Source organism: Solea solea, chromosome 15 (assembly GCF_958295425.1).
Source record: "Solea solea chromosome 15, fSolSol10.1, whole genome shotgun sequence".
Lineage (NCBI taxonomy): Eukaryota > Metazoa > Chordata > Actinopteri > Pleuronectiformes > Soleidae > Solea > Solea solea.
In genome coordinates this window covers 3443581-3469637 of record NC_081148.1, presented here as the reverse complement: position 1 = coordinate 3469637, position 26057 = coordinate 3443581, and the positions used below count along the sequence as shown (strand labels likewise).

Genomic DNA, 26057 nt, shown 5'->3' with positions numbered 1-26057 from the left:
ACATCAGCTGTGATCACTAACATTTCAGCTTTTTCTAAACATCACATTGTTTTTTTGGTGATTCATCACCACTGTCATTCATCACACCAGCTGGCTGTAAACACATGCTAATGAAGTGTGACATGTCAATAAATGTCACATGGAATAAAAGGATCTAACGCTCCTTTATGAGGCCCTGTGGGGGAAAATGGAGCTGCTGAGAGCAGGGTTTTAAAGAACGCTGCAATTTCAATGTTTCAGTGACGTTTAAATCCACATCTTTAAGTTCTCAACCTCGCATGAGTGTCATTTTTGATTGGGGAGGTCCTGATCAGCTTTTTGTGCTCGCCATTCCAATATGATCAACCCATGACCAGGTTGAAAGGAAACTGGGCTCGTAACTGGAGGGTTGGCAAATCCCACCAGGTCAAAAAGGCTGTGGTACCTCTGAGCACGGCTCAGCGGCTGCACACTGCTCCTAATTCTAGGACAGTTCCTGCTCGAGAATGGGTTAAAAACAGAGAGGAATTTTCCTATGGAGATTAACAAAGCATCAAAAATTCAAGAAAATTGTGAAATCTAATTCATATTCAAAAAATGAAGTATCTGCCAAGTCCCAATCCGATACTTGTATTTGCCTCGATGCTATGCTATGATATAACATTCACACCACATTAAACTGAACACACATTGCTGTGTGAGCTCAATATACACTAGTTCACAACTGGAAAAGTGATTTTGGGTTCTGGTTACACTTTAGAGATCAGGGTGAGGTGATCGTGGTGATTTCAGAACATCCCTAATGCTCCATAATGTATTAAACCCATTCACAGCAGCATAAGGTTAAGTGTCTTGCCCAAGGACACATTGGCATATAGACTAGCAGAGCCAGGAATTGATCATACAACCTTCCAGAAAGAAAACTCACTCTGCCACTGAGACCACATCCATCTGACAGTAATTGATATTTTTATTTGATATAGATGTAGATATAAATGTATGAATAAAAGTTTTCTTTTCAGAGGTTTGTGTTTGTCAGAGGAGAGTGACTATACACTGTTCTTGAGCTTTATTACATCATCTTAAAATACACTTATTACCTTTCATTTCAGATAATACCCCTTTATTTTTTTGACTTTTATATGTTGAGTGAAGGATGTTTATGTGTGTTAAAAACAATGAAATAGACTATATGAAATGGTCAAATGCTGCTATAACACAAATAATTAGGTTTCAAATTAAAGAAATGTTATTAAGTTACTTTTCTTTTTTTTTTACATATAACTGTATTGATTCCATGTGTTTTAAATCAATATATAATGTTTCATTTGTAATATGTAATGTACTTCAAAGTAATAAATATGATGACAATCAATGCAACAGCCTTTAAAACCAGGAAAAGTCATAAGATAAGGTAAGAATTCACAGTGTCACCACGGTAAAGATAAAGGCAATAAATAATAAACACATATTTCCACATATGTGAAAGCACAATATAGTATATAATCACAGATACCTTATAACGATATCCAAAATCTAAGGCCTTATCTTGTCATGATACAGATATAATATGGATCTATTGCCCCGCCCCCTCACACCTCACAACAGATTGTGTTGTACAATTTCTTCTAAAAACACAAGAAAGTGCAGCATAGCACACAAACACACACAAACACACACAAACACACACAAACACCTCAGAGACACTGATGAAACCCGACATCTCATACAGTATGTAGGTCACCTTGCTATTACTCTGCTGAGTAATATGACATTTATGCCTTATTCTCAATATGTGTCTGTGCTTGTTTGTGCATGAACATGACAAAAAGTCAGTGTAACAGCAGATGATACATATTATATTAATATGCAGAGTGTGGTATGACTCCATGCTGAACACAGGAGGAGAGATGTCTCACACACACACACACACACACACACACACACACACACAAACACACACACACACATGCACAGCTATGCTTCTCAGGACTCTGCATGGACAGACTAATCAAAGTCTGACTTTAACCATAACCAGTTAATGTCAAACCCAAATCTTATCTTAGTCCTAAACTTAACCAGTTCCTCTGACATAAGGTTTTGCCTCATTGGGACCAGATTTTAGTCTCCATGAGGACTACTGGTCCTGGCAAGGTCAGTGTTTCTGCCAGAGAAGGTCCTAAATCCAAGTGCACACACAAACACAAACACACTTTGATGACAGTCTGCCTCCAGCTGCTACAATTGTTCAAAATAATAATAAGAGAGTGTGTGCTGAGACATCCCAGCAGGGTAAAGTGTCAGAATCTATCCTTTGAGGATCACACACCCACCCACTGCATGCTGGGCAGGTTCACTCTGTTCCACACCGCTTCCCAAAGCTACGGGTAATTTATGGAGATTATATTTCACATTCAATCCAGTCTCCAGGATCAGACGTTACGTTACTTACACTTATTTACATCAAAAGGCATTCAGTACATATCAGTCCATTTGACACTGCATATCTGTGAGTGTATCCGTATTAGATTGGAGCTACTAAGAACTTAATTGACCTGTCAATTTGATCCAGATTCAGACCAGATTCCTCATTTCTGGTAAAAATGATGGACTTAGAGAGTGTTCTTATTCTAATGTTCACCAAAAGTCTATATGTGGAGACTGTTTCTCCTTTCTTGTCTCAGAGTTTGGATTATTTGTGCTAGTGGGGACATTTAACAGAAAATGATGTGATATAATGTGACAGAGATCAACGCTGCCCCCCCCCCCCCCCACACACACACACACACACGCAGACACACACACACACACACACAGAGACACACACACGCAGACACAGACACACACATCCTCCCAGCTGGCCCACAATCAAGACATGCCTGGTGAGCATTGTTGGAGTGACAGATGGACCGCAGGCATGGAGGGGGTGGTTTGATAAAGACACTCATATAAACACACATGTACAGTTGTACATACACACTTACATGAGGGTGAACATGTCATGTCATGTCCTTCCCTTCCTCTCCTTTCCTCCTTTCCTGCCTTTGGCCACAGTGTGTTCAGTGTTGCTCCTCCAGAGCTCCACATATAGGGAGTGAGGGAGGTGAGGGGGGTGAGGGGGGGGGGGGGGGGGGCACAGGAGCTGCCAGCCTTTCACTACCTGTTTGTTCTCCTGCTCCGCCTGCAGGCCACACAACACACTGTGTCCATAGATGTGCCTGCACACCGCCCTCGTCCTTACAGAGCGGAGGCTGGAGATGCTGCTGAGATAGAGATTTAGCTTTCGTTGAAAATATGGGCAGCTCCAGGCAGTACTGCCCTCTGATATGATGGATGAGTGTTCCAGGATTGATCAATTCCTCTGTGGCTGCAGAGTTACAGAATCATCATTGTTGATTATGCTGTGGTTGGATGAGTTTTTATTCAACTTTTTCCTTCATTCGCTCCAGTAGAAAGCTTGGCCTCATGCAACGACACAAAGCCAATCAGCATTGATATTCTCAGTCTCAGTTGTTCACTATTATCTGAAAATCATCCATCCATTCATTTTCTACCACTGTATCCTACACAGGAGGGCTGTGGGGGGTGCACACCAACATACACGTGTATGTAAATGTAAAAATGTTACTTAAACTGTTAACACCTAACTGAATAAAGTTCATTCAAAGTCAACTTCAAAAGCTGTAAAATATTAAAGTATAACGCTGTATGAAGACATCTTGCTTACTTTAGTTTGAATTAACTTCATTCAATCAGAAAAAAGGTTTGTTCACCATTTTCTTTTTTCAGTGGAGGAACTCTGCACTTTTTAAACCTGAAATGAATGAGACTGCCCTTTAAAACAGTGTATCAGGCAGATGTTGAGGTAATAGGGTGGAGAATTGAAATATTTGACCTGATGGTGGAAAAAAAAATCAGTAGGGTTCACCGTGGAGTTCTGTTCAGAGTGACCAACCATTAAACCTTATACAACACATCCATCAGTGCCTTGTGTTTCCTGTGGGAATGGCACAATACCACTATATTGTGTCCAAACACAAACTTGAGTACCTGCCAATACCGATATCAGTCGGATACTGTCATTTTAGTCCTTTTAAAACAATGAACACATCTGTGCCATAAAGACACAACCCTCCATCCTCACTGTAACAAATATTCTTTTCCCATGAAGAAGAAACAAACAGCCTCCAATGTGCCTCAGCGAAAATCCTTTTTCTGATTTGTGTTTACATATTTACAGTCATTTCAGTGCATAGTGAAGCATGTGATACTGTATTGGATTTTACATTTTTCTCTGTCCAATATCTGATCCAGTGATTTTTCCCAGTACCGATACTCAGTATCGTATCAGCTCATCCGTGATTTCCTGTTGTTTTTGAAGTTCCCTCTCTGTTTTTCCACCTTTAACAGTGATTTGGTTTGTTTTTTTGTTTGTTTTTTTTTTGGTCGGCCACAGTTGACTCTCACTGTGTTTATGATTCAGTTTGACTCAGAGAGCAGTAATGGAAAAAAGGGAAAATGGTCCCATTAAGGAGATAATTAGCTACATGTCGGGAAACCCTGCAGTACACACTGTGTGCATCATGGTGTGCTGGGAGTCATGGCAGCTGTTTCTCATGCATTCTTCAAAGGATTGACAAGAGAAATGGGTCAAAACTATGGTGGCCAGTAAAGGGCAAAACCCTTTACACACTTTTATAAAGCTTGAGGCAAATTTACAAAAGCCACACTCATTATTATTGGTTTTATTTGTATAGTGCCAAATCACAACATACATGATCTTGAGGCTCTTTATATAGTAAGTCGGAAACCTTACAATATTATAGTTCTGCAGAATATGAGGGATCAGGTGAAAAGTGCCCAGATTGCTTCAGGTGTGGACAAGAGTGCCACACCTGATAGCTGCAGGGAAACGTGCCAGCACTGCAGGGGTGGGACCACCAGTAGTCCAGGACAGAGTGCCTCAGGTGTGTCTCAGAGTGTCCCCAGTGACAATCCACCGAGACCCAGCAGCAGCAGTGAGCACAGTCCAGTATCTGTCATCTGAGCACCAATGGGCAGCTGTTTTATAGATCACTGTGCAGTGAATGTATTGTGGGATACAGGCACTCAGTCCTGCATTGTTAATGCACTGTGGCGTCAACAGCACTTGCCCCACACAGTTATAAGACCGTTACAGAGCTGTTAGAGGACGACGCGCTGACAGTTCTGGCTGCCAATGACACACCAATCCTCTATGTCAGCTTCCGGCTGGAAGATGATGACAAGGACATTCAGGTAATGGCCAGTGGCTCCATCATAGGCTATAATGTAACAGAAAGGACCAAAACAAAAGGAGAATGAAAGACGCTGGCACCCAAATGAAGTAATCACTGTGAGAACTGCTCCAAATGTAGTCGAGCTGGTAAAAAGTGGTGAGATCCAGATACCAGTGTGGTCAGCGAACCAGGTCTCCACTCTTTACATCAGCACACATGCAAATGCAGGAGTCGCTCTAACCCTAACCCTAACCCAGGAGGGGGAGTGGTCCCCTCTCTCTATCTTTCCACTAAAAACTATTTTTATGATTTTTGTATATCACTATAGCCAAATGTTACTGTATAAACAAATATGAATTCAACAGTTCAACATTCAGTGTCACCAGCAGTTATAGGCTATCCAGTTTTTAAACTGTACTTTAAAACTCTGCGACTTATAGACGTTCTTTATCTATAACACAAGTCTGTCAACTTGACTGGGATCGAGTGTGGCTCTTTTTTATTCACATTATTTCCTGGTGCTGTGTGTGAGCGCTGTGTGTTTGTACACGGGTCTTTATGAGACAGCTCAGTGTCACGAAGCGTCAGCTTTGTTAGTGTTTTGCTTAGTTTAGTTATTGTGTTTAGGTTTATTTCACGTTAAGTTCATGTCACTTTTGGTGTGAGTTTGATTTTCACTTCCCCTTTTATTTTGGTAAATGTCATGTCTTCCTGTCTCGTAGTTTCCTCAGTTGTTTTGACACATCTCCTCTAATTCTCCCATGCACTTCACCTGGTGATCCTTAAGTAATCACGAGCACCTGCCCTTGATTCCCTCTCCCCTATATAGTGTCCCCATGCAGTTCCTTTGTCTTTTGCCAGAGCGTCATTTAGGCTCCTGGAGTTCACGTCAGGTCCCAAGTTGGTTTCGCCCTAGTGCAAGCGTCAAGTCAAGTCTTGTTTGTTTTCCTTCTGTATAGAAGTAATTTTGTGTTTACCTGCCATCTCAAGAGATAAATAAAGACTCTTGAATCATTCGTCGTGTCTCCTGTCTCGTGCGTTTGGGTCTGAGCAGTGTATTCCCCGTTCCTAACACCCTGAACCTTCCTCATGTACCATAGGCTTGCATGTCATTCCATACGGTGGGAAACCATATGTTCAAAATAAATTCATATTTCAAACAAAAAATCGACAGCCTTGTGTGCATCAAAATTCACCTCAAGATGATTTTTGTAATTTCATCCCCACTAATGTGTGAAGGCCGTTAGACTGCAGCTGCAGACGTAGCACTGATGCTATTTTGAGTTGCTCATTGTTGGTGTTTACTGGGCGATGACAGGAACGGTACCCACCATTTTGGCAACCCCTATAATGCTGCGTTCACACTACACACACATTTCCACAGTGCACCATTTGGATCACTTTCTGCGCATTCACGTCTGTCATGCAAACAACAACGACTCTGCTGTATTTTGGGAGGAAGACTGAGTGCTTTTAAGGAAACACCAAAAGGTAAAGAAACCATTGTCATATGTGGTTATTCCAGGAGCTCCCTCTGGACGCCACACGCTTGATGACGTGCTTTGAAAAGTGGGGCCCGGATATCAGGGAAGGACCCCAGAGTTTCAGTAATGTCAGGTCTGATGATTAAAGCCTAACAGGAGAGTGAACATGTGAGCAAGCATACGTAGCTCTTGAATGATCATCCTGCTCCAAGGTGATTGTTGTTCATTTTAGTCAACAAATGAACAACAATCACAACAAGGTGATGAAATTAATTTCACATTGCAGACACTCCATGATGTTTTTTTATTATTTTAATTGAATTAATTGAGCGCGCAGAGTGAAGACGAGCACAACAAGCAGCGAGCAGAAGAGCATGACCCTTTATTAAATTATGATCCATTTGTGCAGCTGAAGTGCAATTACAATGTACCAAATCATTGGTTTCTGCTTCATTAAGGCTTAATGGAGTGGAATGTAAGTTAAAGTGTAAATGATAAGGAAGCTCAGGAGCGTGCTGAGCCGTGATCACTGCAGACAGACACAGCCAGCGCTCTGCGGCTGTTAATGAAGGGGTCAGCCTGAATTACAGTGGGTAACAAGAGATGTGAGTCACACAGTTAAATGAATATATGTCTCTCTCTTTCTCTCACTCACTCACACACACACACACAGGGATAAATAATGCACATATAATGATAATGCAGGAGTTGCTCTGTGTGGTTCATGAGCAGAGAGGAGAAAGTTACCTGATAATAAACATGATATCCATGGAGTCCAACAAACTACACGTTTTAATGTCATTGTAATGTGAAATTGTAACAAATACATCCTACGGGCCAGATTGGACCGTCTGGTGGGCCGGTTCTGTAAACAGTCCCGTGTAAACAGCAGTTAAATGCAGCAGCTCTTGTCAGGAAGACACAAACTCACTCTGGAATCATCTGGTCTCAGCTCCATCATTATCTGTGTTTTGATTCACACCGGGCTCTGATTGGCTTCTTACTGGCAAGGAATGAACACAATAGATTTTTCTTCGGTACAATAACATGTTCTCCTAACAACTGGACTTTCAACTAGCAATGGCTCTATACTTATATCCATCCATCCATCCATCCATCTATTCGTCTTCTACTGCTTTGACCAAGGTTTATACATTTCCCCTCCACGTATTTCTAGTCCAAAATTCTACATAATTTAGGTACAGATGAAGAACCACCACTCAGGTCTGTTCTTGGTTGACCACAGTGGATCATCTCCCTCCATCTTGCCCTAAAACCCTTGTCATCTTCTGTTACACCAACTGTCCTCATGTCCAACCCTAACAACTAACAATCATTTTCATTTTTCTCGGTGTTATTCACATATAATTATTCACATTATTGTCATCAATTATTTAGTTTCTCCTCAATCTGTTTTTGGTCCATTAAATGGGACAAATATTGTAGAACTGAAAAAAAATGACCACATCCTCATATTGGTTTGTCCAGAAAATCAAATATATAATTTTTACTGTCATAAAAATGCAAAGTAAACTGTATTCACTGAAGCTGAAATCACAAAACTTGTTTTTGATATATATATGTATGTATATGTATGTATGAATATATGTATATACATATATATGTATATATATATATATAATATAATATAAAAAAATTCAGTCAAACTGACATAATGATTTTAAAAATGATTAGCATTAATTTAGTAATCTTAATAAATGATTAACTGCTGTCATTCTTGTACGTGTCATTGATCTGACCACTCAGAGCACAGAGTGCACTGCAGACATCTGCTGTGATTGATAAGAGGAGGCTCTTCTCTGAGTAAGTCGATGCTGCTGTTCACTTGCATTAATCAAACTTGGTTTAATTCAGCTGAAGCTTTCATTTGGGTGCTGACATTTCCTTATCTGCAGGGCTTCCATTTTGTTTGACTTGTTCTGACTGCTGCTCGTGCTAAGCTGTCAATCAAAACCCTGCCGATGCACTTCAACCAGCTGTGCGTGTGAATACACTGACAGCATGAAATAATAACGTAACAAGAGAATCAGACTGTGTGTACAAAATGTAAACGTGCGATTTAAATAGACAAAGTGCAATATAAATGGTTAATGTGCCATATTAACTCTACAATAACAAGCCATGCATTTAGCACTGAAAAGGGGGAGGGGCAACCCTCAGTATCATCAACCTGCCTTTGGACTACAGATGGAAATAAGACACTGGCGATACAACACTGGCTATCATCTGGCATGTTTACATGTGAATGTTCATTAATGTGTCGTAGAAAAGATTTGTTGTGGTTTCTAGTTTCTAGTTTATGTGAGATGTGCTATGATGCTCCAAAACTTTGACAGTCGCCCTCAAAAGTTGATTTAGCATCAGATGATCGTCAATGAGCTCAATAATGACGACTGGCCAGTGGACCATTAAGCATTAGAAGAAAATAAGGGAGTAGAATATTGTCTAGAATGAGTTTAAGATGTGTGTATACATGTATATACAGTATATACTGCTGATGCAGTTTACCACCGAGCTATAACCATTTAGCTCAGGGACACTTGGTGGTAGACATGTCTCTTTACAACATGCTGCCTCTATGAAGCATTTACATCATATTTGGGGTTTACAGAGTGCATGGGATCCATTGATTTTGGCCAATATCAGACCAATAGCAACGCAGAGTATCGTTCTGGCTCGTCCCTAGCGATGGATTTGTTTGTTTTAGTAGGTTTAGAAAGGTTTAGAGAAAAAAGTGCCACAACACGAGAGAAACTATTTGTTTACATGGAAACGGTCGGTGTGTTTGCATGTAACTGCATCAGCAGCCTGCACAGTGTCAGCGATGCTCTACCACGTGAAATTGAAATGATTCTGTTGGTTAAAACAAAAAGAGACAGAGAGATAAACACAGAAGATGAAGAGGCTGCAGAGACAGCAAGTGCTCTGCAACATGGACAATAATGGAGAGAGAGAGAGAGCGGGTGATGCATAAGGAAAACATTGTGAAGAAAAGCAGAATAATCCCTATTAAGGTAATTAGAGCTTCAAGAGACAAAGCCTAATTAAATAAAAAGAGCCATAAACGATGTGCTTTCTAAAAATAACTCCTCCATACACATTCAGTGAGACGGCACAATCCAACAATGGCATCACACAACTGCAGGGTGAGGGAATGTGTGCGTGTTCTTGTATTTGTTACCTCTTTAGGACCTTTTCTGTCATAAACACTGACCTTGTCAGGACCCGTAGTCCTCACTGAGACCAAAACCTGGCCCTAATGAGGCAGAACCTTATTTGTGAGGAAGTGGTTCGGTTTAGGACTGATATTTGAATTGCGGTTAGGGTTAGATATTGACTGGTTAGGAGTAATGCTTTGTTTGGCCTCTCCAAATAAATATTAGTCAATGCAGTTTCAAAAAACCACGTGTGTGTTTGAGTATTTTCCATGTGGAGTCTCCAGGCTTTACAAGGATGACGTTGTTCTCTTGATCTCATTGTAAACACACGACTGATATCTAGCATGCACACACACACACACATACACAGCACAGCTTTCCTTTTAAGGACACACACTGACTTCCATCCATTTACAAATCAGAATCTGATCCAACCCTAACCCTCCTGACCAAGTCTTTGCATTATATATTGTGTGTGATCTAGAGCTGTCAATTTTCCTCTATAATCCCATTCAAATTCCATTCCTTATTATTTCTTATATTGAAATTATATTATATAAAACATTTGAACATATAGACTGATCTCTCCTTAAATACGGACAAACAATGGAGATGATTATTGACCCCAGGGAGAGGGAGGGGCAGCACACCCCCACCAGGGTAGGTGAGACTGAGATGGAGAGGCTGAAAACCTTCAGTGAGGACTTCACCTGGTCTCACAACACTCAACAACTCCACTGAGAAGCTCAGCAGAGACTGTGGGAAGTTTGGCACGTCATCCGAAATCCTCAGTAATAGCCGTACACTTTGGTATGGATGACTGCACTGTTCAGGACAGGGAGGATCTCCAGCGAGTGATCTGAACTGCTCCATACATCCCATCACTACAGGACAGTTCTTCCACCAGGGTCACCAGGAAGACCCACAACAAACTCAAAGACGACACACACCCACTGCACATCCTCTTCACACACTACAGGAGTGTGAAATCCAGCTCCTACCCACAGGCCATCAGACTCCTGCCCCCTCCCCAACCCACAAATGACTGTATTTAAATGCTAATCTGTTGCACATGCACAGAGCACTTTAAACTCTCAACAGTACCAACGGTGAAATATCTATACTCTTCATTTGTTTGTCCTTTTCTTTGATTTACTTATTTATTTATTATTTATTATTGAAGGGAAGCCCCCTGACCTTGGGAATTCCGAGTTTCGACTACAAATGGAACGCAGCATTACCCGTGGAGTTCCCATCAGCGCCACAGACTGCCTTACCTGGTTCAGTGCAGTTTTTCTCAGGCTCAGAATAGACATCATGTAGAAGGTGACGACTGCCCCGCCTCGCCTCCTCCTCAGCCATGGACGTGGAAGCACGGGAACCTGACAGAGTCCGAATAAAGAAAGACAAAAAGAGACGATGCATTGATTAAAAACCTGATTTACATTTCATCGCATGACAGAAATGACACATTTTGGACAGATATGTCATTTTCTTACATTGTGGAGATCATAATATTTCATCAAATTCAAACAAAAACCAGTTTCCGTTTTTTGTTGTTTTTGTTGTTTTTGTTGTTTTAGTTTTTCTCCTGCTACTAAACAGCCGCTGAAATCTGCTGCTTCTTCTGGTCGAGTAATGTTGAGTCAATATCAGCAATACAACAAGTAGCTATAGTCAAATAAAATATTTTAAAATAGTTGGTTTTACAGATCGTCTCAGAATAGATGTGTAATCTTTTAAAGTAAATCCACAAAAGATGAATTAATCTCTTAGTCTGAGAGTACACTGGTGTTCCAGAATACTTCCAACTTTCCCTCTCCACACACAAACCAGGAAGATGACATATGTCACTGCAGGAGAATTACGCTGGCAGCACGCTGAGCGCCACGAGGCTGTTCACTCCTGCTCAGTATCGTCAAGCACCACCACCTCCGACCTATCATGCAACAGACATGTCAGCGCTGCTATAAATAGCACCAAGTACAGCTCGATTGTTCCAAAAAAAAGAGGAAAAGACAGAAACATGAATGCTTGCAGCGGTTTGCAAACAGCCATGTCTAATTCGGATAGTTGAAGACAAAGGCAGCGAGCTGGAACATGACTCTGTAGATGAGTGTTCATATGTTACGCTTTTATCCAGGGTTAGGCAGAGGTGACATTTTAACACCGTTATATCTTAGTTTAGAGCTTTATTTATTATTTTTAATATTCAAATTATATTCAATTTTTTTATTAGAATGTTTAATACATCTGAACTTAATATGTGGTTGTTTTACGTTGTGTCCACTGGGCAATGCATGGGACACTGGCGGCCTGCAGGTGATGGAGAGCCGCGTGGCTCGTCTGAGCTTCGGTCATTTTGAGACTTATATCTATGTCTATGAAATGTGCAGCGACTGTCACGTAGGCCTCCCTCCACATCGCGGCGTTTACAGCTGCCTGTCAGAATGCTAATACGGACAAACTGTCATCGCACGTTTCATGAATGAGGAAAGGGAGTGGAAAGATATAAGATATAAGATATACAGCTCCTTATTTTGGGGGGGGGGGGGTTATAAGTCACATATTCAGGCTTAAAAAATTCGGGGTTTTTTTCGTCTTCTTCAGTGTTGGTGAGTCAAAGTTATTGCATTTTTAGTAGTAATATAAAGTAGCAATGGTTGTGCAAAAGTCACAAAATAGACATTTTATTTTCGGTCATAAAAACAAGTGAATTTTGAACTGCGACGTATTTCAAAATGTTACAATTTCAGTCCGATTTTAAACATGTTGGATCCTTTTTTCTCAGGTGTGTTTATATAGTTAATGAAAATGTTTTGGGGGGGGGGGGGGTTTCATCAGATTCCCTTGGTTGTGCTGAAAAAAGACATTCTATGTAGTACATTCTTATACCCTCTGTATATACTGTATGTTTAAACATAGTAATAGGAAAGAGCAGCCAAAATGCTCTGTGTTCTAAGGGTTAAAGAGGTAACAAATATAAGCGCACACACACACACACACACACACACACAGTGTTCTACATTGGCCAAAATCCTTTGTCTACTGGTCCCAGCCAACCCAATAATGTCACCTCACACAGGCACCCATCGCTCGTCACTGACATGCTTAATGAGCTACTTTATCTTCATTAGCGTCCCTTGGTAGGCATGTTCATGTGTGTGTATGTGAGTACTGCATGTTACGTATGTGTCACATTTGTACAGCACGTTGGTTATATATATGTATCTGTGTGTGTGTGTGTGTGTGTGTGTGTGTGTGTGTGTGTGCACACCCTTGGTGAGTGCTAGCTCCAGTCCTGTCCCTGGAGAGAGAAGAATCAGGCCATGAGCACGTGCCTCATACTTCACAGTGTTAGAACCCGCACGTGATCACAGAGTTCTTGACTCCTCGTCATATAACACACGATAACTTGTTACTGTTTTGTTTTTTTCTTCCATGCATTAAAAACATGCACATGTAAATGTACAGTCTATGCATGCATAATATAATCAGCAGCTGGTTTGATTCATCTATGCCGATCAAAGGGAGCTCCTCTCAGTCAGAGCATTTACAAACATTCTACACGATACAATCCTCTGTTTTACTCCACCTCTGTCTCTCTTTAACTTGGCAAATGCTTTGAAGTGCAAATAAGAGCATGGGCAGCACAGCAGCGTCACATCTGCAGTGCTGCAGAATAAAACAGGTCAACAGAACACCACGAAAATGAATGTGTTACTGACCACCTTCATACATTTCAATCATTAAAAAAAAAAAATCGGTAAATGTTTATAAATTAGGTTTCAAATCATCTACTGTGAGATGCTGGGGGTGTGTCCACATTCTATTAAATAAACATGGAAGTTCTGTCTCCTCCTCTACTGATGCATGATAACCGATAACCCATATATATATATATATATATATATACATTTTATCCTGCACCCAGCTGCACAGGTCATTAAGTTTCTTCTGTCATGAAAGTAGCATCATATTTTTCATAAATAAACGTAAATAAAACAATAGCTGTGGGGGCACCAGCATTAAAGTCAGGAAGTAGCGATATCCAAAATACATTTTAAAGCGATAATATTATGTGTCCTCCTAAAGTATCTCACTGCCACACACTCATACTGGTCTACACACCTAAGTGGGAACCAGAGTCCACCAATGTCACTGTTCATCAGAAATCCTCCTCCTTACACATAAAGCACATAAAAGTCATAACTACAAACATGGAGAGCTGCTTCAGGTCGACTTTAGTAAACCCTTTTAATGAACTGATTCTAACGATTCAGTTCCACTGAAAACAACTAACTAAATGTGTTTGAAGCGTTGGAGGACCGGTGAGAAAGCTGCTGCTCTGTGTAAAAGCACAGCTGCTTGCACAGTCATGTTGAATGTTGAGTTTATGTGAGAAATACTGGAGACGACACCTGAACACACCATTAGTTCAGTGATAGAGGTAAAATATACTTCCTGAGGGTCTATTTGTACTAGGTTGTAACAATACTACAAATGCACCCACAGTGGGACGAATACAGGATTATTTTATAATCTGGATTATTCTGTGTGATTAGTAACCAGCAGTTCAGACCTGTTTTTCAGTTTTAGAACGTTTGAATATAAACAAATGTCTGTTCCATTCAAATCATTATCGAATGAGTCTCTGTGTGTTTCTCAGTACAGTGTTTACAGCGTATGTCACCTGGCAACATGCTGTAAACAGGAAGTGATTTGTTTTGTGTAAAGACAGATGGAGGAAAATGACGCTTGAGTGAGACAACTGCAAATAGAATCCATGAAAAATTCCACAGGTTAAAGGAATACTTCACCGATTACTTATTAAGCTTTGTATTACTAGAATATTGTACATGTCCAAAAACACATTAGTACCACGGAAAGTTAAATCTATCTGGTTTTCTGTTAATCATCCCACGACCCCTTAGATTTACCTGGTGACCCTCAGGGGGGCGGCACAACTTAACACAACACTTCCTACCAAGAGGGGAAAACCAGCACACACACACACACACACACACACACACAGGTGGGTTCACAGCACAAATATGATTCTATTTCTATTTTGACATTGATTTAATGATATTTTACTGACTGACATGGTGACAACATCACACATATGATGTCATACAATCGCCCTTCAGCTGTGTGCGACAAAGTGCCATGTCTGTACTTGCACCAGGCACCACAACACCAACATCTGTACACAGCCCAGGCAAAGAGGTGTTTATGGTTGTGCCAATAGAGTAGAATAAAATAGAAGAGAAGAGAAGAGAAGAGAAGAGAAGAGAAGAGAAGAGAAGAGAAGAGAAGAGAAGAGAAGAGAAGAGAAGAGAAGAGAAGAGAAGAGCTTCATTGTCATTTCTAACACACATAATTGTACACTCTGGATGTCACTTTTTCCAAAATTTAAGTTTGAACAAATTTATAATCACCTGTAATTCGTTTAAATAGCTTAACACTGGTTTGTATTATGGGTGCCATATGCTCAGGGGTGATATATTCCAACAAGATAGAGTAAAGCAAAAAGACTGTTGCAGTAATCCAGACGTGATGAGACACACGCATGTCAAAATAAATAACTTCACAAGAGGCAAATCCTGGCAATGTACCACTAGTTTACTACAAAAACAAATGTGAAGTGTAAAGTACATTGAATATAATGTACAACATACGTCTTGAACAGATTAGGCTTCAGGGGGTCGGATATAAAACACTAATGTATGCAAAGCCCATCAGAGGGTTACCTCCACTGTCGCTTCACAAATGAGACAACTCGTTGATGCTCTCATTAGCTGACACTGTCAGACTCCACACCTGCTGTGAGTGTGGAAGTGTGCTGTCATATCCCACTGTTTCTCACTCTCATGTCTCTTTCAGTCTGAAGCATGTGGGCCTGGCGGGGGGGGGGGGGGGCCTCTAAAGTCTAATGGTCAAGCTCTGATCATTAGATTAAATGGTAATATCATTTTAGAAGGATACATGTGCATAGGATACACGTTCAATACAACACAGTACTGTATAATGTTATCGTTAGTTGTATTACGCAGTACGGCTGTCACTTTTTCCAAAAATGACTAGTAACTAAATGACTACAACAATAACTAGTCATTTGTTGAAATGAATTTGTGCTGTGTGTTTGTACACAGGTATTTATGAGAGGAGATTTCACTGAAATGTCACATGAGAGATGATTACATGTGTCATCGTCAGGACTGACCTTCCTCTGTCTTGATGTTGCCTCTGTTTAGCGACAGGGCCTTCTTAACTGTTCTCTACAACTTTCATATCTAAAATTCCCCCAACAAACATTGACATTTTAAGCTATTTTGTAGAACGTGACAAGTGTAAACTGAGGATATATGCTGCCATTAACATCCCCTTCTTCATCCTATGATTACATTATAGTGAGTGGGTGGGAGCATTTATTCAAACACAAACAACCTAAGTTCATAATCATAAGATTCTAGGTTCGACCCTAGGCTGGAAGCTGACGGGGTGAAGATATCCCACATCCTCATTGCTGCTCAGTGAACCTTCCTGGGTGCTGCTCCACGTAGAGGACGCGTTCAATGCAGAGATCCACCAATATACATCATGGGAATGGTGTTTTTTTTTTTAGCAGCTTCACCCAGATTTGAAAAATCAAGGGTTCATCTACTTAGCACTTACTTACTGCTTAGATATAGAGACTATTAGACTGCTGATTAAACTGGGAGATACAAGTGAGGAAAAGGCTCCAGATAAGGAGACAGTTTCAGTCATTATCTCACCAGTGAAGAGATGAATATCCTGAGCATACTTATCTCCAATAGACAGGGCTTTTCTCTCTACTACAACAAGCTCCTTAAATTTCATTTATCTGAGAGATTAACAGTGTGATTAATGTGATCAGAGTCATTGAAAGCCTCACTCTGACCCTGCTAAGTGCAGGTGAAAAGTGCTGGGATTGTGTTTGTATTGTTCAGAGGAACAAACGGACCACGCTGACTAATCACTGCAGATGAATGCCATCAAATATCAGAGCGCGTCATTTATGGAACGCAGCGACGCAGCGATGACGTGCACAGGTAACTGAATTCTTTTCAGGCTGTTGGTGAGAGTAAAATGTGCACCAAAATATAAAGAGGTGGGTATTTAGGTGTGTATCATTCCCTAGAGAATGTTTGATGCTGAATATCTTAAGAGAGAAGATCAGGAACCACCAGGCGGTGACTCTGCTGATTGCATGAAGAACCCAGTTTATGGAAAAATGAGCTTCTACTTGATTTAAAACGCCACTAGTTTCAGGTCTTCTAATAAAATCTATTATTATTATTATTATTCTTCAATAGAAATTCATGTCAATTGTGTAAATTTTGGTGGACACCCATGTGATCGACAGCTGGTGTCACTCAGAACAGGCCTGGTCGCATGTGGTGCCTGTAAACTTCACAAATTGCAATTCTGGAGGCTTCAAAATGGTAGATCAGATTCTTATGGGTGATTTAATAACTGGTTGCTGCTCACTTCTGCCTCCTGCATGCTAAAGCTGGCCTCAACCCTCTTGGTGAAACCACCTCAGTAGCCCACTGTGGTTGTCATATCTTTCCACCAGACATTATCCTGAATAAAATCATTTTCTGTTCTAAATGTTCAACATGATTAGCAAAGGTTTCTGAAACTAAGCAAAACAGATGATTTACCCCTAGTGCATCCCCATGTTTTCAACAATACAAACAGGTTTCACTGATTCTTGGCACAAGGCAGATGCTGCACATCTTTGAGTCTGGTTCCCTCAGAGATTTGTACCTGTTCACCTTTCTGCCTTAATGTGTAAAGAGTCTTAAGATAATGTATGTTGTGATTTGGTGCTAAACAAATACAATTAAACGAGCGAAAGGAAAACAGGACAAGAGAGAAGCAAGTTTACAAAATCTTATACAATGGTCACACGCCTCCACAGGATTGGACCCCTCTGTTTTACTCCTCTTCCTTTCATCGCCTAGAGATCCCAGAATACACATGGCTGCTGCTAAAATAGGCTTTGGGCTGAGTGATGAATTAGCCAGGGTGTATTTGGGGAGAGAGAGAGAGAGAGACAGAGAGAGAGCACACGATCCTAATGTTTAATCACAGCGAGATCAAATACAGTTTGTTCAGACCCAGTGACCCTTACTGTGATTTGCTCATCCATTATTACGACACTCTTGTGAATATGTGGTCATGTGATTTGATAAAAAATAAAAATAATGCGAATGTGGGTGAGATAAGACCGATGTTAACAGATTTGGGTCAGACACACACACAGACACATGTTTGTGCAGTGATTTCCATTCATTTCACTGTGCTGGGCGACTGAAAGACATATCACGATGTCACTACTTCATACGGCTCTTGGTGCGGTCGTCTGTGTAATTTGTAGGCGATATTTGCGTGACTGTGGTCGGACTTTAAGTAACCAAGAAACTGCTTTACTGGCGAGGTAGTGTGTCCTTTTCTATTATTTCACTAACGATGTCCTCGCTCATTCTCACCTCTGCTCACTCGACGTTCACATGCAGTTGTTGTGAGTGAAACCTGCTTCGTCTATTTTTCTAGCACTCTTTTTATTTTTTTTTCCTAACAAAGTGACGCCTTATCAAACGTTTTTTCCATTGATATCGCCCAAGTGTCTATCGCAATACACATCGTTATCGTATTAATTAATTATGAATTCATTATTCGATTATTAAATTATCGCCAACTACTTTGGATTCATTGGTTTGTAAATAATCAGGTGCAGCACATTACAAGTAACTTTATCTATTTTTGATTCAGTTTCCACAGTTTCACCACTCCACACACAACCATTCGTGATGACACAAATCCAGAGTGCATGAGGAAACACTACATGGCATGTGGTAAGCACTATTTTAAAAAACACAATACAAAGTGCAACAATGTAGAGCCAAACTGGGCTAAAAACAAGAATAAAGAAAGAACTACTTCACACCAATGGAACAGAATCCTCCTGTTCCATTGGCCGCCCCTGCTGGATACCACTCCTCACTGGGTTAACGCATAAATATGATTGCTTGACAGATGTCAGAGGTGCATTCAGATCCTTTGATCTTGATGACCAGGGGTATTGGAGTTGCCGTAACCAAACAAGCCTGGTGAACTTATCCTCGCTGTTCCCCCTGCGAGGATGTGGTTCCCACTGCGGTGCAGGTTCTGCTGCAGGTCCCCGTGGCCCCTTCCCAACAGGAAGGATCTTCTGTCCCAGTTAGGTATGCAGATCTGTCATCCAAACCCCCATCTCCTCAAACAGTACATGAACCATAGAGGGACACTATTTTAAATGCCAGGGCACCTTCACAAGGTTACCTTCACAAGGTTACAGCATGACAACTGGAGGAAGCTCTTTTCTCGCCGGTGTCTCAGCCAAGGTTCTCAGTGTAAAGCACCTTTCTCCTCGCTATAGTTTACTAGCGATTCTTGCCTGAGATGGAAGTGTGATGGATTCGGGGAGACTCTGTGGCCGATTGCTGCATTCCTCTCGAAGGTTCCGTCACGCTGCACCTTAAACAACACTAAATGAGTTCCCTCACCAGAGGATGGTCAGAGTTTGGGCATCACCAAGCACCTTCTGTAGATTCTAGAGCTGCAACTAACGATTATTTTCATAATCGATTCATCTGTCGATTATTTTCTCAACTAATCAATTAATTGTTTGGTCCATAAAATATCAGTGTTCCTCAAACCTGGAAATGATGATGTTCTCCATTATCTTGTTTTGTCCACAAACCAAAATGATTAACTTTTAAGGATTTCGTTGTTATCATAGCAAAGAAAATGAATTATCGATTCATAATAACAATCGATTCATGGATTAATTGTTTCAGCTCTAGTAGATTCTACAGTGTCAACATTGCCACCCCACATCCGCTGGCTGTGACCCTCCTGTCAAGTTCCTCAACATCATCAACATCATCCAGTGCTTAAAGCACCACTTCTGGGGCTCAGTAAGGATGAAATAGAACAAAAGCTAAGCATGTAACTGTGGTTCTATGAATCCTGTGACTACCTCATACAACCACACTCAAAAACCTGAAACCAAGTCATATTTTCTGCTTCCATGACTTTGCTGAGGTGCGTTTCGGTCCATGTGATCAGAACCGAGCTCGCAAGGACATGAGAAATGAGAACATAGGAATTTGTCCAAAAGAGGATTCTTCAAAAGAACACGCAAAACTATCATCGTCTGAAGAAAGTCAGACGATGACACAAAACCATGAAACCTCTTGTGATGCTATCAAATGTCAACTAAGCTTGAGGTTAGTTAGTAATTAGTTTGGGATGAGATATCTAACCCTGACGTGGATCCTCATTAGTATGAATGGAACCACTGGCATACATTACATACAGAGATTTCTAGGAAATGTAAATGAGCAGGATCTTCTTTCAGTGCTGTACGTGTGTTTTCAGAGGCTAATACCTGGTATTCAGTGATAAAAGTGTGGATCACTCACCCATGTGTTAATATAATGGTACAACAGGAGCTGAGAGTGACTCACACTAGCAGCTCATTGGTGAAGCAGAGCAGGAAAAAAAGAGTCGACATCTCATCCAAGCCACAGTAACACTCCACAGACTCTCAGGAGCCTGCACACTCCACTAGACAAGGTTTGATAAGTGGAACCTGCATGTAGACACACTGCTTCACATGAACACATGAGTATGTTTGCAGTCCGAGCTGTGACATTTAGTTTGTTGTTATACACATTAAATATTGATAAGTACTTTATCTACAATGTACCGAAATGAAAATTGTTGCCCAAAACCGAAAATCCGGAAACCAAAAGAAATGATTCCATTATCGGATACCATTGTTTTTTTAATCTAATTTTGTTGTTATGTCTGGGACTGTGTGTACTTACCTCACTAAAGTCAAGGCATTGCAATTGTATAGATTAATATTCATGCTTCAAAGAATAAATCAATTAAGAATATATGAAAATATTTAGGAGGAACATATCAGACAACGAGGGTGCATGCTCCTCATCTGGTGCAGACAGACGAGCTTCTCCGTATCCATACTTTTCATTGACACTTTAGTGCTGTAATTAAGGGAATAACGTCTGCCACAGATGCATCACATGAGCTGACCTGTTTAGTAAACTGCTCAAAGGGGGCGAGAGAATGTTCTCTGGTGTGAACAATGTTCTTAACAACAACACACCTCCTTATATATGAAATATTAAGAAGTCGACTGCATTTTCTCACTAACAATCTGCACTGTATGCAGCCAAAGAGACTTTCCAGCATGTAATACTGTAGTTGCTGTTCCACCACATACTCAGATCTTGTTGGAACTGTTTTATTTGTGTTCTAAACTGATCTTGGACAGACTCTAATAGACATGCACGTGCTGGCTGCAGTGTTTGCATGCGTCATCATAAAGTCCTGTTTCAGTCGTGTTGTTTCGGTAACAAGTCTTTTTCGGTGCATCTCTATGTTATAAAGCAGTGATTCACTTCCACCGTCTCTCTGGATCTGTGGGGATCTGGTCTCAAAATCTGTGTGTGGTTGTGTGACATCAGCGACTGGAGCTCTATAGAACAGGTTTGCTGTGCCTGATCATACCAAGACTAAGGAGAGTGTTAGTTTAAAAAAAAATCTTTTAATCTTTATCTGTCTTTTTACAACTATAGTTACGCATATTTACATGAGTGAATAACAACAGCTCAGAAGACTGACACTAATGTAACCCAGAGAGGAGACAGGCTCCATTGGATGCTCAGTAACACAAAGCATCTATGAAAACCTGCACTCGCTGTCATCCCTACATTGCAAACTGTTCCACACATTAACACACACAGATAACACAGACAAATGTACCGTTGATTAGTCACTTAAATTACAATCAGTTAGACTAAAAACCATTAAAGCAGCAGTTGTTATTAGTTCGTATTAACCACAGATGAATTGTCCATGTTGAAGCTGTTATATGCAGTAACTAGTTCTCAAAGTGTGTTCGAGTGTTTACCGCATGTGGTCAATAACAAAGAAAGGTCTCTGGACCCTTTGTCGTATTTAAAGTTCCTGCACTTGAAAATAAGACATTGAAACAGAAGCAGAGTCACTCTGAAAGCATGATGCAGAGATGGGAAGGTGAAAGAGCGTGTGAGTGTATGAGCACATTCTGTGAAGAGGCTTTTGAAGTTTGTGTGATGATGACACAGGACAGAGGGAGCGAGGTGAAGGACAGACTCCACTACAGGGTTACAGCTCCAGGAAAATACAGCAAGTGTGAACAAAATGGAGGGAAGAGGGGAAGAGATGAGAGCACAGGGGAAAATGGAGGGATAGAAACGAGAGAGCTGTTTGTGTCTTCCTCAGATTGGGGCTTGTTGTTCTCTGTTCTTATGTGATGACCCAGATGCAGCTGAATTAGACACAGTCCTGTGTGTGCAGAGGTGTGTGTACTAGTGGAAGTACTTGTATTTGTTACCTCTTTAGGACCTTCTCTGTCATAAACACTGACCTTGTCAGGACCAGTGTTCCTCATGAAGATTCAAGTCAATGCAGTGTCCTGTGAAGAATATCTGTGTGTGTGTGTGTGTGTGTGTGTGTGTGTGTGTGTGTGTGTGTGTGTGCGTGTGTGCGTGTGTGTGTGCGTGTGTGCGTGTGTGTGTGTGCGTGCGTGCGTGCGTGCGTGCGTGTGTGCGTGTGTGTGTGTGTGACAGATTGTTTCAGGAGGGTCACAGGCTCACAGAATCGATACATTTAAAATGCTATAGAGCACAGTACACAATATGGTTGTGTACAACATGTAAAAGTAGGGAAGTCTGATAATATCGGTATATCTGTCTAAACCCGATATTAGCCTAATAATGTAATATCTGTTGGTATCAGCATCAGTTTTTCTGCCGATAATGAAAACCAGATAAAGTAATGCCTAGATTTCGCCAAAGTAAATGCTTGTGTTACGTTTACCGGTGAGCGATTGATGACCTCATCAAACTGCGCTGTGAGGCATAACCGGAACAACCATAGATATATAAAGGCTAGGTGTCTTTCGGCGGAGTGTCGACACACACAGGGTATTTATGTTAAATCAATATATGGGCTACTTAAACTCAGGATACAGAATGGCATGAGATATATGTATCCTTTTATAATAGGAATATTACTAATATAATAAAATAATTTATTTAATAATTATTACTTGTTTAAACTAAACATGTAATAATTCAAAGTATTGGATTATATTAGTAATATTCCTATAATAAAAGTATACATATATCTCATGCCATTGTGTATCCTGAGTTTTAGTAGCCCATATATTGATTTAACATAAATATGTATGTGTGTGTGTGTGTATGAATTCATTGCACCTTTCTGTTCTGTTTAATGTTATTTGGTTGTTTGACTCCATTGGCCAGCAGCGCGGACGAGACATCTAGCCTTCATATATATCTATGGGAACAACCATAACGACAATGTGTAGCTAGCCGTGGCTAACATGCTCGCGAGCGTGTTGGGTATGCGAGGAGGAACCAAGACGTCTTCATTCAACAACTCCACTTTAACCACGCACCTGAAGAAGAATCACTCGGAGGTACACGCAGCATTTGAGCAGCAAAGTAATGAAAAGAAGCAACAAGCAACGTGTTTACAGCTCATTTCTGATATCTGCTCTTCAACAGTTAGCCAGGTAAGCTCAATGGTAAGCTCCACAGTACCCGCCCACTTCAAGCCCTGAGAAGTAAGGCCAGGAGCAAAGGAGGACAAATCAAACAGTTCTGCCATGGTTTAGATAGAAAGCAACATGGTGTCGAGGTAATCTGGAATATATATATGTATATATATCTATATATATATATACATATACATATATGTATACATATACATGTATATATATACATGTATATATATATATAGTCGCCCTCTCCCTCTTGTAATCCTTATTTAGTTTGTCCGTCCACTCTTGTCATTTTTCCTTACTGTCTAAGTCTCTCGTCTGTGAGTCCTGTGGCGTCGTCAGCACAAAGTGCTCCATTTGTGCTCCTCTGCTCTGCCTCCCACCCCCTGCTAGTGTGCAGTGGGGACCCGACGATGAGAGCTTTAAAGTTATGTAATGAGATCATCTGGAGACTAATGCTGTATAGCAGATGTACTGAGCAGCCATTAGGGGCTAAACTATAGCATGACCATTTGTCTGTCTGGTGCACACTCTTCAGTCTTTTTGTTTGTCACAGATGGATGAAGGAGAGACTTTGGCTTCACTTGCAAAGCTCAATAATATTAAAACATACAGATAATAGCAGCGGTGACATGCATTTGCTCATGGATAATCCTCCTTCATATGCTTTGCTTTTGTCCTGGCTTCTGCTGGTGCCTTGTATTTTCAGAAGGTAAGTTATGCATGAAATACGTATGAAATAATGGATGGAGGGGAGATAAGGAACTGGTCATGGTTAGGGTTGGGAATTACCTTTATTTTAGGCTGTCCAAATGAGTGGAAGTCAATGCATTGTCTAACCCTTGCCCAATTTTACCCATGATTCACAGTTGGGCAGAGTCTGCAACAGTCAGCACTCGTTGGGGACAGTGGACATGGCACAGAAATCTGTTAGTGTGTGAGGGGTAAAGACTAAAATCAGCAAGTATGTGAGGGTAACAGAACCGACCTGACCTCAATCACAGTCACTCAAACATGTTTGAATTTTTCAGCCGATTCTGGGCACAATCAGGTAGTATATTGATAACCAACCCATGCTGCCAACAGCCAATGAAAAAGAGTAGGTGGGACACAAGTGCAGACGGGCTTACGCCTCCACTGAGTCACGTGATGTAAAGACAATGACTGAATTAATCAAATAGTTATTTCCCCTCCTATGACTACTGGATTTGTGGTACATCTATCATCACAAGGTGGCAACAGCAGCAATCATTTAATTCATGATTCATGCATGTGTGCAGAAGTGATGACATTTCTGAGGTTTCTTGAATGCATCTTGAAACTGGTCCTCTTAGCTCAACATGCTGTGATCTCTGCATTACTCTGGAATAGCATTTTAGTCAATGAAAAGACACGTTACTCGCCTCAGGTTATGTAATGGACACAAGGTTCAAGGTAGAGCTCTACAGCACTATTACTTCTATTTGTGCTACTTCTTACAATCAGAGGAACTTGCGTCAGGATCAAAAACAAAAACTATCCCGCAGCATATCATGTGCAATAAACACCTTAAGAGTGAAGAAGGGAATGCAGTTGGATGTTGATGAGAAGAAGGGCGAACTGTAACTCATGTTGATAACCCATGTACTCTGGCTTCCTCCCACAGTCCAAAAACATGCAGATTAGGTTAACTGGGCACACTAGATCAGGGGTGAGGCCACACTGACATAAATGAAGCAACCAAAGGAGCACACATAAAACAAGTTTGTACAAAATAATAATCTTTAAAATAATATTTATATGCAACATTATGTAAATATTTTAGCTCATGTATTCGGTTCCTTTCCTGTGACCATTTCAAAATAAAAGTCTGTGTGTTACACATGTTGAATGCTATTAATGTGAAGGTGCAAATGCACAATGAGCTGAGCAAGAGTGAACTTGACGTAACCTGTGAAGACATCTCAGGCCGGATAAAACTGGTCTGGGGGCCAGATGGCCGTAATTTGTCCATGTGTGCTCTAGATTGACCATAGGTGTGAATGTGAGAATGAATGGTTGTGTGTTGGCTCCAGCTCCCCCTGTCACCATGAGGGGCATGTAGAGGATAAAACAGTAGAAAATGAAGACATCCTGGCACTCACTTTCACATTTTACAAATTTCACAGTCTCATCTGCTCTGTGCAGTTGGACAGCTGCCAGCTTTTCTCAGATAAGAAAAGACAAGTCTGAGGGGATCAGCAGGAAGAGACCCCCCCGCTGAGCTCACCACTCCAAAGACCTACTTGGCAAAAGACACCAAAACATTAGCTGAGCTCAGAGCTGCCAACGATGAAACAGTATGTTACATACAGAGTCAGAAAACCTCGTCTGTCACTGATTTAAATGGGATTTTTATCAGCATCAGACCTTGTGTAACAACATTGACATAGTCTTAGGGGTTCTTCCTGCCGTCAACCAGAAAATAAAACTAATTTGATGGCCAATAGGGGGCATGATCTCA

The 26057-nt window shown here is 40.9% G+C and overlaps 1 protein-coding gene across 1 annotated transcript in view; it reads right to left on the bottom strand.

Moving 5' to 3' along the window:
* Positions 1-26057, bottom strand: part of slc24a3 (solute carrier family 24 member 3) — a 57649-nt gene that overhangs the window by 29021 nt on the left and 2571 nt on the right. The window contains exon 2 of the mRNA XM_058651841.1: positions 11178-11282. Within this exon, the coding sequence (XP_058507824.1) occupies positions 11178-11282 (105 nt within the window). The remainder of the gene's footprint in view (positions 1-11177; positions 11283-26057) is intronic.